We start from the raw sequence: 19,728 nt of genomic DNA on the forward strand, positions 1-19,728 counted from the left end.
AGAAACCAATGGTGATACTGTAAAAGTATATTGCATATGTAACTTACACAGGAAGGATGCGCCCCATAATGGCTGCAACCTCTGCACCTATGGTAGTTATACCCTTGCCATGAGTGTACTAATCTACATATATTCTAGGACTGAGTTATTTTACTACCTTATTGAGAGTGGGTTTACACTCTTTTTCTCAGAGTCCTGAACCCAGTATTAGCTTTGCTCAAGTGCTATCCTTTCACTTTCCCCAAACCAGTTCATTAAAACCTTGTGAACATTCTAATAGCAGCTAGAACCACTACAGCACGAAACTGGAAGTCCCCTTATCCACCTAACGCACAAGGAACCTCAAGCAGTCCTAGACACTGTGTTGATATTGTCATTAATGACCAGAGATTTGTTTTCTGCGCTGGAGCCGCAGTGCACATGTGACATGGTGCAGCTCTGGTCACAGTGTGCGACCATTTGGGGACAGTGAGAGGGATCATCTAGAATGCAGTCATGATGCTGGGGTTTTATGGTGGTGTCAAAGCTAGTACCTTGTCTGCTGACCAATCCGTTTCTGAGACTGATTGGTCTCATATGGTTTACTCCAATGTTCACCACAATGTTGCAAATGGTGATCTGATGCTGCATCTTCAGACACAGGCAACAAGTAGAGAAGCTGGAAGTGGGCGACTCATTCACAACATACTACCCCTTCAGCATTGTCATTACGTGATTTAAAAAACCTAATATCATTTTGAAACATAAAGAGCGAAACCACATGAGATTCACCACCTACTGTGAGTTTAGATCCTTGAAACCTTTACATCAGAGATGGGGAGAGCCAGTCCCACCTATCAAACCTCTATTAGCCAAGACCTGGGTCCCTCCAACTTGACTGAACATATCTCTAATGGTGACAACTCTTCATTTTTGATTAATTGATGTAAATTTGCTAATTTTTCCTTTTGAAGTTATTTACTTATTTGTTTTACAATACACTGTGTTGTGTGCAGATGCCTGCCGCTTCCTCTTGTACCTTCTCTCTTTCCCATTTCTTTCCTGTACCCCACATCAACTAAAATGTAATATTCAAGAAAAAGCCATTTTTACCATGCAGGCTTACAAAAATGAATGCATATTGTTCTGTTAGAACTTTACAACAGTTGCTACAGTTTAGCAGCTGTGCTTACCCAATTCCACAGATAGCATCCAAATGTTAATGACCATAAAAACAAATATAAGATTGTAAGATTTATGAGGAAGTAACAAAAAGGAACAGAAATTTTTAAAATATTAAAGGTTGTCCTATAAAACGAATTTGTACTCACCTTGAAGAGTCTCAAAATATTTGCCACCATGATAGAAACGGAGCTAGATGATGCACCAATAACTCCCACCACCCTCTCAGGCTGTGCAATGATAGGATTTCCACCACTCAAACACCGTACTTCTGCCCTGTCCTTGTCTATGAGTGGCTGGACAAAGCTCAGAGATTGCTCTAGAGCATGGGTATCTCGTGAGCAGGTATCCAGAATTCTTGCACCTAAAGTGATGTTAGGCAAAAGATCAGGATCAGCGTTGATACGATCAAGGGCATATAGCATTGCTTCTAAACGATGTATTCCTTTCTCCTTCTTGAGTTCTCCGCAGGCTCTGCCATCGCTTCCCCTACCATGGACAGGGAAAAGACCACCCAAAACAAGGTCTCCATCTATCCTCACAGAATTCATGTGTGGTGAACCCTTTGGTTTGGACCAACATGTCCATGGAGTTAGAATTAGTAACATGCATGTCATCATTATAAGCTTTGCCATATCCATAATGAAGATATTTGGTAAACCAATAAAAGCCTCTCCTCTTCCAGTGCCCGCTCCACACACAAATCCTCTGTTGGTTTGATCATTTAAGGTGCCGAGGCCATGAATCTGTGGAGACTTTGATCATTGGCAGTATGAGGCATCAACAGATCTGTAAGAAAAAATGACATTATGATAGAGATAAGTGCATTTGAAAAAAAGTAATGATGAGTCTAAAACTTTGACTATTACTCATAAATAAAATTACTGCTTTGTAATTGTAATGACTGTCACTTCATCGACCTGTAACAGAAGCCTTTCCAGTAGAGGCAACGTGATCACAGGTATTCACGTGCTTCCAGGACTTATCTGCAAGGCACAGTAGAACAAGTTTACTAGTGCAGGAAGTGTGCAGTATAAGGTAACCTAGTAAAATACTGAATAATACAGGAATCGTGGCATAAAAAGTCAACACACACTGGCAGCTAGGGAACAAAGTACTTGCATAATAATAGTAAAATATCCAATAATATGAATAATTATATAATAAAATAAATAATAACCAGACACATGCTAGGACTGTTGGTGGCTAACATCACAGTGATAACATAAGCATGAGGTCATGGCTTTCAGTGTAAGATAGTGGTATGGCTAACTGCAAAGAGTGTAGAAATAAAAAAAATAATAATCAGGCACACGCCAAATAAACCTATAGATTAAACAGAAATGCAAACCAAAAAAAAAGATTTTACTCCATAAAAAGCACCACTGCATTGTTAAAAGAATAATTCACTATTTGTATTACTTATTTGAGAAAAGGATTTGTTTGGAGTGAATACGTATTTGGAGATTGGAGAGACACATGGATGGACTCTGTAAAAGTTATCAGCAACCAGCATGACTGGTTAGTTGCTCTAAATAATAATAAAAGTTCCAATTACTGCATAGAGCACTGTATTGTTTCACCAATTACACTGGACCGGAACACATCGATTTGCAGTGTGGTGGTATTTCACTAAATAGACCAGTGTTTCGTAGGACTGTGCTAAGAAGCCTAAACACTGCTTAGAATTATTTAAATAGCTCATTCGCCATTGCTGTTATACTGTACCTCCATTGCCTGCAATTTATATAAAAATTACCAGGCCGACAGAATAATGGAACAACATAACAGGAATGTCAGCACCGGCACTAGTGGCCGTCAGCAAAAAATCCTTGAATTCTCCCCATAGAGGCAAGGAGTAGCATTAGCTTTATATTATAGAGGATGATCGTCTGGTTATCAGTGTTATAGGCATAGGCGTGCCCAGCCCATTTTATTAGGGGGTGCACCGTCAAAGGGGTGTGTCTTGCACCACCTATTGGGCATGTCTAGCATTGCTCATTGAGTTTGTCTAACTCTGACAATTATGCATGTTTACCATCATCTATTGGTACTCGCTAAAATATAAAATGTCTCTCAGCCAGAACATAATCTCCGGCCTATTTCAGTTTTAATATTCTTATTACTCTGTGTAACAGTACATGCAAATAAAGTAAAAAAAAAATGGATTATGCAGGTATGTAGTGATATGACAACGGTCTAGTAGAATTAACAATGCAAAACACACAATTGATTGATGGGCGCTTATTTTAACGGAATACAGGTCTAAAAAGCAAAACACTTTGGTAAAAGGTATTGCTGGTATTGCTAGCGGCAGGGAGTTGTTCATAAGGGTGGGGCACAGCTTTAGGGGGTCCCTGTGCACCCCTAACACTCAATGTGCGCACACCTATGGTTATAGGCAAGTATATACATACAGTAGTAACATAGTAGTTTAGGTTGAAAGAAGACTTACGTCCATCAAGTTCAACCTTTTACAGGCCCCTTAGAGGTCTATATGTTAAATCCCTGTTTCACTTTTTTTTACTTCGATTCCTCTTCGGCCTAAATTATATTTATTGGTTGTACCCCTGGATGTTTTCAAATAAATGCTTGTCCCACTTTAATTTAAATGTATTTATTGTGTCTGCCGACAGCTCTTCTTCTGGAAGAAAGTTCCATCATTTAACTCCTCTGACTGTAAAAAAGTATTTTCTTCGGAGGGTAAAAAATCTTTTCTCCTCCAGCCTGAGCGCAGTCCCATGTGTCCTAGTCTCCGACCTCAAAGTAAATAGGGTGTCTGACAGTTTTTTTTATATTGTCCCCTGATACATGTTAAGCATGTCTCTCCTTAAGCATCTCTTTTCCAGCGTAAACATTCCTAATTCAGCTAATCTGTCTCCATAGCTTAATAAATCCAACCCTTTTATTAGCTTGGTTGACCTACTCTGGACTTTATTTAGTTCTATAATGTAGTTTTTGTAGTGAGGAGCCCAGAATGGTACTCCACATTCTACAATAGGTCTAACCAGTGATATGTACAGTGGTATAATTGCATTGACGTGCCTAGCTTCAATGCCTTCTTGGCTGCTGCATGACACTGAGCACTGCACCCCAGTTTGTTGTCAATTTGGATTCCTAGGTCCTTTTCTAAATATGATTTACCCAATTCTACCCCATTTAGATTGTAAGTAGCACACTGGTTATGTCTCACAAGATGCTTACATTTATCAACATTGAACCACATTTTCTATTTTTCTGCCCACTCATCTAGTTAATTGAATCCCTCTGTAGCATGGTGACATCCTTGTCTGTTCTAATCGCCCTACGCAGTTTTGTGTCATCTGCAAAAATAGATACTTTGCTTAGTATTCACTCATCAATATAATTAATGAATATGTTAAAAAGAAGCAGCCCTAGCACTGATCCCTGTGGTACGCCACTTAGGACAAGTATTCAACCTTAAAATGCACCATTTACCACCAATCTCTGTTCTCTATCCTGCAGCCAGTTTCTTAACCCAGCTACAAAGTTTTATCCCTAGACGCAAATTCTCTATTTTGTTGATCAACCTCTTATGTGGCACAGTAACAAAGGCTTTTGCAAAGTCAAGGTAGACTACATCTACAGCATACCTCATATCAAGGTTCTTGCTGGCTTCCTCATAAAAATCTATTAGGTTAGTTTGGCACAAATGATTTTTTACAAACCCGTGCTGGTTTCTACTAATTATACTATGCCCCTCTAAATAATTAAGGAAACCATCCCTTAAAATTCCCTCAAATAATTTTCCCACAATTGATAAGCTCACAGGTCTAAAATTCCCTGGGTCGTCTGTTTTTTAGACCTGTGACCCGTCTTCCTTTGTTGAATATTGGTACTATTTCCGCTATTCTCCAGTTCTTTGGCACCATGCCAGATTAAAATGATTTATCAAAAACGTACTGCAGAGGATCTGCTAACTCCCCCTCAGTTCTACTAGAGCCCTGGGGAGAATCCCATCTGGCCCTGGTGATTTATTTGTTTTGACTTATCAAAGCCCTCCTATGTACTGAAATATATATTTAGTTCTAGTGAGCTCCTCCTATATGTGGATTCCATTGCCTGCTCCTCACTAGTAACAACAGAAAAACTGTTCAGCTTTATCTTTTTCCTCAGTAATGCTATTCCCATTAAAGTTGGTTAAGGGGCCTATGTTCTCTTTTATTAATTTTTAGTTATTTATATATTTAACATTTTTGGGGAGATTTGTTTTGCTTTCAGTGATATATTAGCTTTTCATTTTCTATTTTAGCTGCTTTATTTCCCTTTATTTAATTGTTTGTACTTAGTGAACGCCTCCTTGTCCCTGTTAGCCTTGTATATTTTGAACTCTATTCTCTTATTGTTTATTGCTTCCCTAACTTTTTTGTTCAACCATATTACTCTGTTAATATTACTCTTATTTCCCTTTGTAATACATTTATTTGATAGTGTATCCAGCAACTTTTTGAAAGTTTCACACATTTCCTCTGCCTTTTTCCCATTAAATAGAGCATCCCACTTTATTTATTTTAAAGACTACCTAAACATTTTGAAAATTGCTTTTCTAAAATAAGTTTTATATTGCTGTTTACAGAAGCTAATTTCCATTGAAACCATGTTGTGGCCATTGTTTCCCAGATGTTCTATTACTTTAGTGTTTGATATAAATCTACATTATTTGTTAGTACTAAATCCAATATGGCCCCATTACAAGTAGGTGTTTGTACTGATTGTGTAATGTACTGGTCCTTCAGTATATTAGATGAAGTGCTAGTCTCATTAATCCAGTCAATGAGCCAGATGCACAAAGCTTCAAAAGTGATACAATGGAGAGTGATAAGCAGTCAACCAATCAGCTCCTACATGCCTTGTCACAGACTGAATTTGAAAAATATCAGGCAGGAGCTGATTGGCTGGCTGTTTATCACTCTAATTTTATCACTTTTTAATCTTAGTGCATCTGGCCCAATGTCTGGATAGTTAAAACCCCCACAAATTAGTACCTGCCCCTGTTCTTCTGATCTATTGATTTACTGTAAAAGTAGTGCATCATCCCTTTCTTTTACGTCAGGTGGTTTGTAGCATACCTCTATTAGCAATTTGTTTGATTTTTTTGCTATTTCCTATTACCTCTGCCCACACGACCTCAGTGTTATCCTCAACTATCTCCAAAGCTATTTCCTTTAAACATGCTTTAAGGTCTGATTTTACATAAAGGTACAGTACACCCCTCTTCTATATTCCCTATCTTTTCTGAAATGGATGTATCACTCCATGTTTAACCCTTTGAGTGCCAAGTGAATTTGTTGAAATGAGAAATGCTGTGAAAATTGGCAAGCAAACATTTTGGAACTGCTTTCCTAGCACGACGCCCGTCTCATTGATTGTATGCCTTAAGTTTAAGGTACTTAAGGCATACAATCAACGCGATTGACCCCATTTTTTTAATCTCATGGATCTTATGCATCCATAAGATGCATGAGATCTATGAGATTCATGAGATAAAAAATCGTGAGCCCCCAATAACCATTGTTAACGCCAACAGCACTATCAACGCCAACCCGAAGCATGTGGAGGGGCGGCGGTACGCGTACTGCCGCCCCTCGCGGGCTCGCTGCGTTTGCCACGCTTCGGGTTGGCATCAATCGTGGGCTGGCGTTAACAATGGGGGGGCCATTTCACCCATGAGGGGGGGGTTAACAATTAAAATTGGGGTTTTGGGGCCTTTTCACATTGATTCCAATGTAAAAATCTCGTCGATTGCATCATCTCATGCATCTTATGCCGCACAAACACATAAGATGCATGAGATGCTTGCAATGTAAAAATCTCGTCAATCTCGTCGATCGCGTCGATTGCATCATCTCATGCATCTTATGCCGCACAAACACATAAGATGCATGAGATGCTTGAGATATCAGCCCCAAACATACAATCTAGATCGTGGGCGCCGTGCTAGGAAAGCAGTACCAACATTTTTATGCATTATAATGACCTGTATTGTTTACCTTTTATAGGAAATACAATCTTTTTTTATTCAACATTTTTATTTGAATTCATTTAACAAATGTGAGCGATTGCTCATCTCTCACAGAGCTGTTTGCAATTATTTTTTTGTGCATCTCTCACAGAGATGTTGGTGTTTTTAGCAGATATTTTTGCGCATCTCTGACAGAGATGTTGGCACTCAAAGGGTTAAACCCCAGTAATGTGTCTCGTTGTACCCTGTCTCTGTTATACCATTCAAGGTCAAAGTTTCAAGCTCACCCATCTTACCTACCAGGCTTCTTGCATTGGCCAGTACGCATTTCAAGTAATTGCCCCCTTTTAACTTAGCAATGTTTTTTTTTTTTCCGGTTTGTGTTGCTGCCCCCATCTCCACCCTCCATTCTCTTACTATCTAGTCCTGTACTGCTAAGTCCTTCTAGCCCATAGTTGCTAACTGCATGCCCTCCTCATGTCTAGTTTAAAAGTGCAATCCATCTCTTCCATAAAGATGGCCCCTAAATGAGAAATCCGACTAGTCAAAAGCAACCATAGAAAAAGGGGCAAATTTACTAAGATGGGAGATCTATTGAAATAAAAAACAATCTATTATCTGCTAGAATGTGCTAAATAGATAAGAAGTAGAATCTGATTGGTTGCTATGGGCAAGTTCCCACAGTTAGGAGACAATAAATAGCATTTTCAGCGTGAGGCATATGTATTTCATCCTGCAACGACACTTACAGTATGGGACTAAAAAAATTTTGTTTCTAAATTTCAGATCACATATAATAAGCTATGGAGATTAATTATCAAAGAATGAAGAGAGATAAAGTAGACAGAAATAAAGGCATACTTGCCAATTCTCCCTGAAATAGTAGCACTCACCCTGACTAGCAGAGTGCAACAATCTCCTTTTTTCCTATTATGTAGCTGTTTAATACTTGGAGAAAAATAAATCAGAGCTATAAACATTCAAATGACTTTTCAAATAAGATTTCTCATGGCCACTCGAGTGTGTGTATATAGATAGATAAAACTGGTGCACCCCATCTTGTTGTATTTATATATACTCTGCATGTGTCAAAATATAGCTACTTAGGGCCGTGCTTATATTTGGTTGTAAGTAACTTTTATGACACTCTCATCCACTTTAATTCATAGCAGTAAATTTACTAAAGCTTCTAAAAAGAGGTGATGTTGTCCATAGCAACATAGAAGCCAATCAGATTATGTCTATCCTTTTCCAGGATAGAGAGATGCAATAGAGAGATGATAGACAGAATCTTATTGGTTGCTAAGGGCAACATTGCCTCTTTTCATTTAAGAGATTTTAAAAAAATTACCCTGTACTTGTTTCCTAGAACGGCCACAATCGGGGGTAATCGTGTACCTTAACTTAAGGTACACGATTACCCCCGATGGACCCGATTTCCTTTGAAATCAGGTTCATTTTGGCGGCAAAGAAAAAATCGGGTCCATCGCGTCGGTCGGGTGCATTAACATGGCACGCGACGCGACCGACGCGATGCACCCGATTTTGCCATAGGGTTCAATGTTAAAATATTTTTAACATTGTAATCAGGAAAAAAATAGGAAATGAGTCAATATGGCCCATTTCTCATTGTATATGCCCCCCCCCCCCCCCCCATTGTGAACGTCACCCCACGATTGGCGTAGCGTGGCGAGCGTAGCATAGCGAGCCCGCGAGGGGCGGCGGTACACGTCCTCCGACCTTTTCATACCCCTACTATCCACGTCGGCGTGGAGTTGAGAATATAAAGTGTGGCGAGCGCAGCGAGCCACCGAGCCCGAAGCGTGGCGAGCGCGGTGAGCCCCGCGAGGGGACGCGTATACCTGTGAAGTTATACGCGCCCCCTCGCTGGGCTCGCTGCGCTCGCCACGCTTCGGGCTCGGTGGCTCGCTACGCTCGCCACACTTTATATTATCAACTCCACGCCGACCTGGATAGTAGGGGTATGAAAAGGTCGGAGGACGCGTACCGCCGCCCCTCGCGGGCTCGCTACGCTCGCCACGCTTCGGGTTGGCGTCAATCGTGGGGTGCCGTTGAGGGGGTTAAAATTGGGGTCTGGGGAGAATTTTACATTGAATCCAATGGAAAATAGGGTTCCAGGGACCCTATTCACATTTTAATCAATGTAAAAATCGGGACCATCGCGTCGGTCGCATCGCATGCGATGCGATCGATGCGATGCGACCGACCCGATCAACATCGGTGTGGCCGTTCTAGGAAACAAGTACCAATTACCCAATCCCAATCTTCAAATAAAGCACTAACCAACCAGCTTTCTCGCTGTCATTATTCAAACACAGCCAATAGAATGGGAGTAAGAAGCTTACTCCCTCTACATTTTATCTATTTTAATTTTTCACAAAAATGAGCATGGGTCAGAATATGAGCATGGGGTGGGGTTTGGTGTATTTGCATGGCTGGGAATTCACAGCCTTGCAAATCCCTGTAGTGCAGGGACAGCGCTATAGAAGCTGTTAGCAGCACCTGAGAAAGTCGGCTTACCCCATTGTCAGTGCCTGGTGAGATGGCTCTGGAGAAGGGAGGACAGCGCTAGACCCTGGTGTAAAAGTGAGGTGTGTGTGTGTAATAAAGTTCTACTTTTCTGTGTGTGTGTGTTTTATTTTAACATTCTTTTTGCAGGTGGACTACAAGTCCCAGCTGGCCCATTAATGCTCTGCATGCTGGGACTTTTGGTTTGCCAAGTCCCAGCATGTGGGGGAGGCCTGCTGGCATTTGTAGTTGACCTGTATAAAGCAATGTTATGAATGAGTGTTTTAACCCTATCAGGCCGGCATCCAAAACCCAGGGATGCTGGTGACATCCCCGGGCTTCAGCCTTGGATGGGTGAAGCCTGGGTGGGGGGACCCCTTTATTGGGGGGGTCCCCATTCCCCCAGGGACCCCATCCACGGTGCTCATGGTTAAGGCGGGGGACCTTATGTAAAAAGTGTCCCCCGGCTGTGGCATGACACCGCTGGCTGCTGGAGCCCGGTGCTGGTTTAAAAATACTGGGGACCCCCAGATTTTTTGTCCCCTGTATTTTTGGAACCAGGACCGGTCAAAGAGTCCGGGGCTGGTTTCAGAAATACGGGGGACCCCTACGCTTTTTGTCCCCCGTATTTTTAGAACCAGGTCCGGCTCAATGAGCCTGGGGCTGGTTATGCTCAAGAGGGGGGACCTCACGCCATATTTTTTTTTACACAAATTCGCACATTTCCTCATTTTAATTTTCAGGACTAAAATTCGCACATTTTCATAACTAAAAATCACCCATTATCGCCCCATTTCCCCAGAATCCGCAGCTCATTAAATATGCGAATTTGTGGCAAAAAATGCGATTTTAAAAAGTGCGATAATGGGCGATTTTGAAAAGTTACTAAAACTCTCATCCTAATAAATGTCACCCATAATAAATCGACTCTGATCTAGCCATCAACAGGTAAATGATGTATTTGTTCATTCATTCATTCAAAAAAAAGCAGCTTTCTTGTCCCATAAAGGATTTTACTGACTGCTAATTATTATTTTCAAAACAAATTAACATTTAAACACATTGATACAAAAACATTTACACAGCATTTATTCATTCAAGTTATTTTCTTTTTGCAATCATTTATATTTCGTCTTGCAACGTTCATGTGATAATACTTTTTACTAGAATTATAGGATAAGACCATGTTTACTGAACTTATTTTAATCTGCGCACCACAGGGTTTTATTACGAAGTGTCTGGTTGCTTCTGATCATGTTTATGCCTGATATTTAAAATGGCAGAACTATAACTAGCAAGAAAGAGCTAGTAAAAGCACTGCCATTTAAAATATCATCAATAAACAAGATCAACTCAACAGTTTCGCAAACCCCTATAGATCAATTTCTACATCCCTCCTGTCCGTTCACATAAAAGCTTTTTTCTGCAAGTTGCATGTACTAAAAGTGTTATCGCAGGGAGGATTTGTCTATGACAAATAAAAAGAAGATAATAAAAATAAGGCATAGGGGTAGATGTATTAAGCCTTAACAAGAGATAAATGCAAGTGATAAAGGGGGAGATTCTCTAAGAATCTCTGCCCCCCTTCGCTGCCCATCGCATATTTAATTATCGCATATGCTGTAACATATGCGATAATTAAGGCAAAGGACAGCTCTTGCGTTAAGAGCTGTCCTTTGCGGTGAGAGTCGCCGGGTCCCAGCAGGTCCCGGCGGCTCTCCCCTCCCTCCCACACCCGGCACTGCTGCTGCTGCTCCGGGCTCTCCTCCTCCCTGCACCCGGAAGAGGATCAGTGCAGGGAGGAGGTCACAGGTCCGGGCAGCACTGCGCTGTGCTGCCCGGACACAGGTGAGGGGGCGATACGGGGCGGCGGGGGGGCGGCGCGGGGTGGCGGAGAGTTGCGATAGAAGCCCATTGGCTTCTATGGGGCATCGCCAGATTTTTCTGGCGATGCCCCCTGCCGCGGTAACCCGGCGGGGGATGCTTACAGCATCCCAAAATGCGGTAAAAACCCCGATAACGGGGTTTTTACCGCATTTTTAGCTTAGAGAATCTCCCCCAAAGAGAGATAAACATCCAGCCAATCACATCATAACTGCCATGTTACCGGCTGTGTTTGAAAAAAGTCAGTAAGGAGCTGATTGGCTGGACGTTTATCTCTCTTTACAACCCTCGCATTTATTGCTTCCATTGTTACTACTTTATACAAAACACACCAACTACCATTTGCTACACCAATGTATCTGGACTTACAAACACCCAAACAACACACATACTGTAACAATGCTAGTCACACATTCTAAAGTGACTTGTGACTATTGTACATTTTAAAATACAAAAATTATGAAAAGTTAATTGAATTGTATGTATTGTTCAATAAATAAGCCTTATGTAAGTTGAATAAGTTTATTCATTGTAAATAATTACCAAAGCTCTGCCGCTCTGGACAGTCATTTGTACAAATCATAGAAAAAGGAACATGGGCACACAAGGTTGAAGTGATACAGAGGGTAGAGGGGGCCCTGCTAATGCACACTCTAAAAGCAATAGAATCTACTTGCATTCTAACTGGACGTGGGTCTGCAGCTGGTTGACCATGTAGAGAATGCAGTATAAGCAGGGCAAGATTAACAGTTGGGGGATGTAATGCCACTGAGGTAGTCTGAGCTTGTGGAGGGGCCAGGTCTGTTGTTTTGCAGCATTTGTCCCCATTTTCAATGACTGGGACTGCACCTGGTTCATTGCTGGTAGGGACATAGTCCCCCTTTGTAGTACATGCTTTCCGCCCCTCCACTAACCAGCAGCTTCCCGAATTTGGCCACACTTAGACAGTGCCAGGACATGTGGATTCTCTTAACAACCCTGGTTAGATGAGACCACAGCTCCAGCCAACCATGATAAATTGGCCCTTTATCATTATCGACACAATGATGACTAGCCACCCAAATGGCCACATGGTTTGCCATAAATAATAAGTAATACTTATATTTCTATTTTCCTCATAAAATGATGCAAATTTAGGGAGACATTATAAATAGTGTAGGGGGCGTACATAAACTTTCACATCCACTGATCATAGTTTCCCCACTTCTCACAACAGTTTCTTTATCATTTTAGCCCCATGCCTATGTGGGTACCAGATGAAGGTGAAATAAGCTGCAGTGAAGATTTTTAGGAAAGTAAGTGTTGTAAGAAAAGACCTAAAAGCCTCAAGGTTGTGAGAAGGTCTGGTGAGGCTAGGAAGTGAGCTCCATAAGTCAGGAACAGCACGGGAGAAGTCTTGGGATGTAGGAGTGGTGATTGTAATAGGGGAGGATACTGTAGCTGTAAGTCAGGTACAAAACAAGGATGTTGGCAGGGAGTGTAGCGCATGAAAAAATAAAGTACAGTATATGGCTAACGTCAATGAGGACTGTAAGGTGAGGGTATTTGCATTTATGCATGTAATATAATGCATTATTCCAGACATCTTACATATTTTATATAATCCAAACCAACCATTTACACTCAACTCTGCCCATCATAAAGCATCTTACACCTACTACAATTCCTGGCATATTGCTAATGTATGCGTTCAATGGTAAAATAGATACAACGGCAACCAGCGTTTCCCATAGGTTACCTTTTGGTCATCCCATTACTGCTATATAATTCTAGATAGGTCGCTCTTTATTGAGACAAACTTTTTTCTTTTTTAGGTGAGTAAATGTCTACATTTTTCATGTTGTCATAGGAGATATACCTTTCAGTCTCAACCTTTCACACCACTAGCATCATTTATTATCCATGCTCTGTGCATCCATTGTGTATGCTTTACACTTCTCCCACCTGGTTCTCATTTCAGATAATATTCTCCTGTTGTGTGCTAGGAAAGGCAGTTGTAGAGTCTGCCCTATGGGCCCTGCTTCCAGTCACAGGCCAGTTTAGCAAGCAATCTGCTTCTGCCAGTGCATGAGACGAGATAAAGGTGCTGCGATAGCATTATGTGTATAAGAGAGGGAGGTTTTCCATTCTCAGCACAGAAATAGCAAAGGCAGCTATAGAGCTGACAGATATCTGTATATGGCTGTAATACAGGCAGCAGCTGGGGACATTACAGACAGTGACAATAAATATGGAAGCACAATGTGTTGGGGCTATTTGTATTGCGTTTATTAACAATGATGGATTTCAGACACTACTTTACGGGAGTTAAATTGCTTTTCTTTTTCTTGAAGATCAATGGTCACTAATAGAAATTAATGACACCCAGTGAACACTTTTAACTTATTATTGTTTAAATTGTTCTATGAAATTGACTTGTACAATAAAAATCAATACAAGATTTAAAAAAAAAATCAAGTCAAACTAGCTTTCTGATCTAGGTAGTGGTCGTGTAAGTATTAAAACCTTGAACTGCAGCTTCCTGGAAATCAAAATTAAATTCTGTCTTTATCAGCTCCAGTAGTGGGGGTTAGAGGATAGACAGAGCCCAATGGGTGACACGTTTGAGGTGATGCTACATGCATCTCTATCTGGATCAGTCTATCTACTTACTTTGTTGTCTAGTTCAGTACAGAAGCACACAAAAAAAAAAAAAATGGTGACACTGTGTGTACAAACCCGAAGAAGTTTCTGTTCAGCATGGGTTCAGGGGCCTATTAATCAAAGCCCCCTCCTGGTGTAGGCTGTCGCTTTGTATGATGGTTTATAATGGTCAGATGGGAATTTCGGTTATCATAAAACTGGTCACTGAATTAAATTATGCCATCACACCCATTTGTGTGGTGACCTTATTGCGGCTGTGGCATGTGCAGATTAGGGCCCACTGCGCACGCCGTGGATGTTAAGTGTGACATGCGCACCAATGGGAGAGAAGAGGACTAGGAGTAACGGTGGTAAGTATAACGGCTCAGGAATGGGCGGGTAAGAGAGGGTGTGTGGACAGGTGGAAGTGCAGAAGGGACGCTGTGGTTGAGGTTACCTCACAGATGCTGGGTTATTTCATTCCTCCTCTTGCTCCTCCATGTCAACTCTTATCATCTCTAACATTTGTCACTGGGATTTAGAGTAGAGGAGCGGCTGTGTAAGAGGAGAAGGGTTATGCAACAGCAAATGGAAGAGCTATTACTGACCCCAGATCACCCCAGTGGGAGAGACTTCCCATAAAGTTATATATGAGTTTAACAAGAGGCTGAACTTTAATGTTATCTGTAGGAATTCCCAGAGCGTTACCTAATTGAAACTACCTGTTCTGGAGAACAAAGGAGATCACGAGCATGATCAAGATTGATGAGCATGTTATCATTCATTCCTTGGTACTGTGTGCTGCATATATTTTAGATAATTAATATGTTGATGCACTATTTTTGAAGGTTTATGCATTGTCTCTGATATGCATTTACACTGTTTTTAATTAATTTCTGTACCAAAATAGTCGCTAAGCAATCTGCAATAAGGTGCCCAGACATTAGGGCGATTGACATGCGGTTTGGTCACTTTTCATGCGATTGCTGCAATAAATCACATCAAGTGTGTCCAAATTGCATGTGATTGATATAAGATCCGATACGATGCAAAGTCCAGTGTAAATCTCATCGGAGCCTGTGAGTCGCACCTGCTGCAGTGAGATATGTTGGATTGCAGCCATTGCAGGCTTGGATGGGATCACATGCAATATATCTTATGCAAAAGAAGCGAGCGGCTCAATAGAGGATCGCATGCAACTTCTCCAAGGAGAAATGTATGGCTATCTATAGTCTATCATTTTGTTTTGCAATTTTTTTAATTGAAAGTGGACCTGGATATCCAAGCCTGCGCACATTCGGGGACATTTACTCAGAGTCTTTTTTATATGAATTCTTTATTTTCAATATTGCAAAAGTGACAAAAAAGAAAAGTGCTGATACATATATAGAACCATAAAAATACAGATGTCGAGGCCTAATGCATAAAACAAAATATTTCTAAACATACTGTATGCGTTAATATATCACATTAAAAAGGAAAATATCAACAATTAGAAAAGAGGAAAAGAAAGAAGAGGAAAGAGAAGAGTGATTGGAAAAAATAAAGGGGAGGGGGAGAAAAAAAGGGGGAAACCAGGTAGTGTCCCAAACAATAAGAGTATATGAATGTATGAAAGAGAGGAACTTTCTGTAGGGGCTCCAAAAGAAAACAAAAACACTAGGGCATGTATCAGGTGTAGATAAATCAGCCAGCGGCTTTCTGACTGAACAGAGCAAAATATACTTATGCAAAGTTTTTTTTTAATTCAAGCCAGGAAAGCCAGTTGAAAAAGTTATGTCACCCATGGACATGTAGAAGTCCATCCTTTGACACCATTCTGCCATGGAGGAAAATGCAATCGCCAATGTTCAGGGATGCATTTGCAGTCTTTGACACCAAATTGGCTTGTCAAGTAGCGGGCTTAGGCGCTAAACTTTAGATGCCCTGTACGTACGTAATGTGTGTATAAAATATATACTGCATGTGTATATGCCCAAATCTAGAGAATTGGGAAGGCACCTATAGTATATTAATACCAATTTAGTATCTCACAATTAAAAACTAATTATACACCCGTCAACCATATGGTTTACCATAAATAACTTTTGTAATAAAAACATTTGCTAATGTAGAAACATCATAAACACATTTGTACAAATGACATAAGGCTTTGATTTATTATCTCCCTTTTTGGTACCGATCTTGATCCTTCGATTTAGAGAAGAAAAAATTGAAAAAAACAACGCATTTCGTCTTAATCAAGACTTCCTCAGGGGTACCTTAATTGATTGTAACGAGCTATGGATATGTTTCAATTTGCTGGGAACATGTCCCACTGTATCTTACCACTAGCAGTGTGAGAACCAGCAAATTCAGTTGGAGATATTATGATAACAGTTGTAAGCATGTTATTGTGCAGTCCTTTTTTTGCAAAAGTTAGCATTTTCTTTCATAAAGGAATGTGACGCAGCATTCTTTGAAGAAAATTTAGCAAATATGAGGAATCTGTGGGTATCTCTCAGTGAACCAATGCCTCCTGGTAGTATCTAGAAAGAATCTCAATCCTGTGTCCTCCTTGTGTGCTTCATGTGTAACATATATGCACACACACACAGCATGCATACACACAAACACACACACAGCATACAGTATATCCCCCTCCCCTTACTAGCTCCCACAAACATAAGAATAGTGTACCTGACAAGCTGCAGAGGGCAGTCCCCGCCTACCCCAGACAGCTCTCCCCCACAGCACAGCCACAGGGAGCACTGTCATTCCAGAGCTGCATGTTGCCTCTGCAGCTAGCCCTCACTAGTGTCAGCTAGCCCAGCAGCAGCCTGCCTCTTTGTACTAGGAGGCAGCTGCAGGCAGCTACTCAGACCAGGGCCGTCTTTCCCATTGGGCTTAATGGGCAGTTGCCCAGGGGCCCAAGGATAGTAGGGGCCCACCACAATGGAGAAGATGGTATTGTCCTAGGGAAAGGCGGCAGGCGGTGTGTAGCGGGGATCCTGGCAGCAGCGGGTGGAGGGGACCCAGGCAGCGGGCGAAGTGTGCAGGGGACCCGGGCAGCGGGCGGCGTGTGCAGGGGACACGGGCAGCGGGAGGCATGTGCAGGGGACCCAGGCAGCGGGCGAAGTGTACAGGGGACCCGGGCAGCGGGCGGCGTGTGCAGGGGACCCGGGCAGCGGGCGGCGTTTGCAGGGGACCCGGGCAGCAGCGTGTGGCAGGGTCCGTCCAGGAAGCGGAGACCTTGATGTAGTGCTGTCTGCCGCCGGGCAGGAAGCGCTGCTGTGCTGATTTTGAAAAGACTGGCCATATGCTGATTGGCCGGACGCTCAGCCAATCAGCGCCCAGCCATTCTTTCCAAAATCTGCAGCGTTTCCCGCACGGCGGCAAAAAGCACTACATCAAGGTCTGAGTTGCCGCTTCCTGGACGGACCTTTCCACCCACCGCTGCCCGGATCCCCGCCACCTGCTGCTGCTGCACATAGGTGAGGGGAGGGGGTTTGTGAGGGGAGGGGGGTTGTGAAAGGAGGGGGGTTGTGAGGGGAGGGGGGCCCTCAAATTATTTTGCCCAGGGGCCCATTATATTCTTAAGACGGCCCTGACTCAGACTGTTTAAAAATTGAACAACTGGGCCCATAAATTGGCAGGCAGGGGGTTTCTAGGTACTCGGAAACCCCCTGCGTGCACGTTTGGTACAGGTCACTCCCATATGTCACTCGCTGAGCTATGCCCTTCTCTGTGATCTGATTGTGCCAAGTATCTTTTTTGGTGTAAATGTGCATTTTAGTCACAAAACAATGCAACAAACCTCTTCACGCGACTGCAAGGACACATTTGTGTGCAAATGAATCTGAATCTGTATACAAAGTCTTGCAATACACCAGTCACAGGGTTTTTTTCCCCACCAAGGGCCTAATTTAGCTTCAGTTATAGTTATTTACAAAACTACAACTGCTTTCACTAGCATGCAGGGGGGGGGGGGAGCCCATCACAGGGCAAGGCTGCACCGCACATTGGGTCCATCCTGGCGATGCAGTTGCAAAGTTTTGCAATAACACAAATTGTGAATAGTGGGCCCCCCATGTTTTGGGTCGCAGTGGCTGCATTTAACTTCCCTCCTGGAAAACAGTTCAGACATGACTCAGTTGTCTGGACCATGCCCCAATGGATGCCGAATTGCAGCCCGCCAAATGCTGCATACCCACCCCCGCCTGCACTATTTACTGAATGCAACCACAGTCTAAGGACTCAAGTATGTGTGCTCAGGTGTGCGAGCATGAGCAGGAGTGCCAAAATCATTGAATATTAATTTTATTACTTTTGCAGGCCAAGCTGAATTAGGTCCCACATTACGTTGTGCTTTATCCTCTACTTGTACATATACCTTAGAATATGTTTAACAGCAATCTAATGCTCTTTACCAGGATTCATTTTAAATTGGCTAACACAGTTGAATGCGTGTAGATGTCTGAATGTGTGCCACCGCTTGTACTGTATGCATTAAACTTTCAGTGGCACTTTGCTAAGAAGTCCTCTCATCTTCATACAGATGGAGCCGGCCTCTTTCTTGCAGGGGCTGACGATTCTATCGCCAGCCCCCAGCAGCGGCCGGCTCTAGTCAAGGGCGTGCATGCACGAGACGCTTGCGCGCGCCACATGGCTGCAGTGCTTTCACCGCCGCCTCCCCCGGTGCCCCTCGCCGCCCTGCCGTCCCCCCTATCCCTGCCCGTCTCCCTGAAGTGGAGATGGGCAGGGACCCGCAGCGGCGCCGTCCGTAAACTGGGATGCATGTGCGTGTGAGACCATGCAGCCCAGTCAGACGGAGCTCCTCTGCGTCGGCGATCGCCAGCGCAAGCATGCTGGCGATCCCCGGGCAAGAGCCAGGGGCGCTCCATCTGTATATATTATTTCTAGAAGGTGATTTTTGGTGGTGATCCCTTTTTCTCCCTTCATACTTAACCAAAATCGATAAATCAGGTACCATTTAAAAAATTAGGTTCTCTGCCTCTGACGAAATGTTAATTTAGAATTGCGCATTGTATTGTTTGTTTAAAAAATCAAAGTTAAAGATTGACTTTTGTCCCTAGAGTTCTTTCCCTGGGTCAATTGATACAGCAAGGCTAAGATGATCAGTTTTGCTCGGCTATTCGATTGCACAAACCACCAACCTCGCTATAAAATGAATAGTATTTTATTTGCATGCAAATTTTTCCTTCCAACTGCCTCTGCTGCTAGTCACTCTGATTGTGTTATCTTTGTGCTTTTGTCAATTAGGGTACTGACAGGTCTAGTGCTTGTTGTTCCAACCAGAATCTAGGAGAGGCTTCCAGGGAAGCAGGCAGGATTGTGGGGGCTGCTAAATAACTGCCAAATTGCAATCTTGTATCTACCCCTCAAAGCAGATCCTCGAATAGTGGGTGTTTCCCTATGTTGTGGGTGGGCCTAATGATGAGTCTATTTGGTCCCGTCCCCTGAAGTGCACTGCAAAGATTTACACAGCAGATATGTTCCTAATTTGAAAAGCATTTACTCAATGTATCCTTGCATCTAGAGTAACAGCC

At 42.5% G+C, this 19,728-nt stretch overlaps 1 protein-coding gene across 1 annotated transcript in view; it reads right to left on the reverse strand.

Moving 5' to 3' along the window:
- The window catches only part of GRM4 (glutamate metabotropic receptor 4), a 228,306-nt gene that overhangs the window by 191,365 nt on the left and 17,213 nt on the right, over positions 1–19,728 (reverse strand). Inside the window, exon 2 of the mRNA XM_083173109.1 lies at positions 1,311–1,950. Coding sequence (XP_083029235.1) covers positions 1,311–1,802 — 492 coding nt within the window. The 5' untranslated portion in view covers positions 1,803–1,950. The remainder of the gene's footprint in view (positions 1–1,310; positions 1,951–19,728) is intronic.

The sequence above is a fragment of the Crinia signifera genome, chromosome 2 (assembly GCF_055691185.1).
Source record: "Crinia signifera chromosome 2, ASM5569118v1, whole genome shotgun sequence".
In the NCBI taxonomy this organism is placed as follows: domain Eukaryota; kingdom Metazoa; phylum Chordata; class Amphibia; order Anura; family Myobatrachidae; genus Crinia; species Crinia signifera.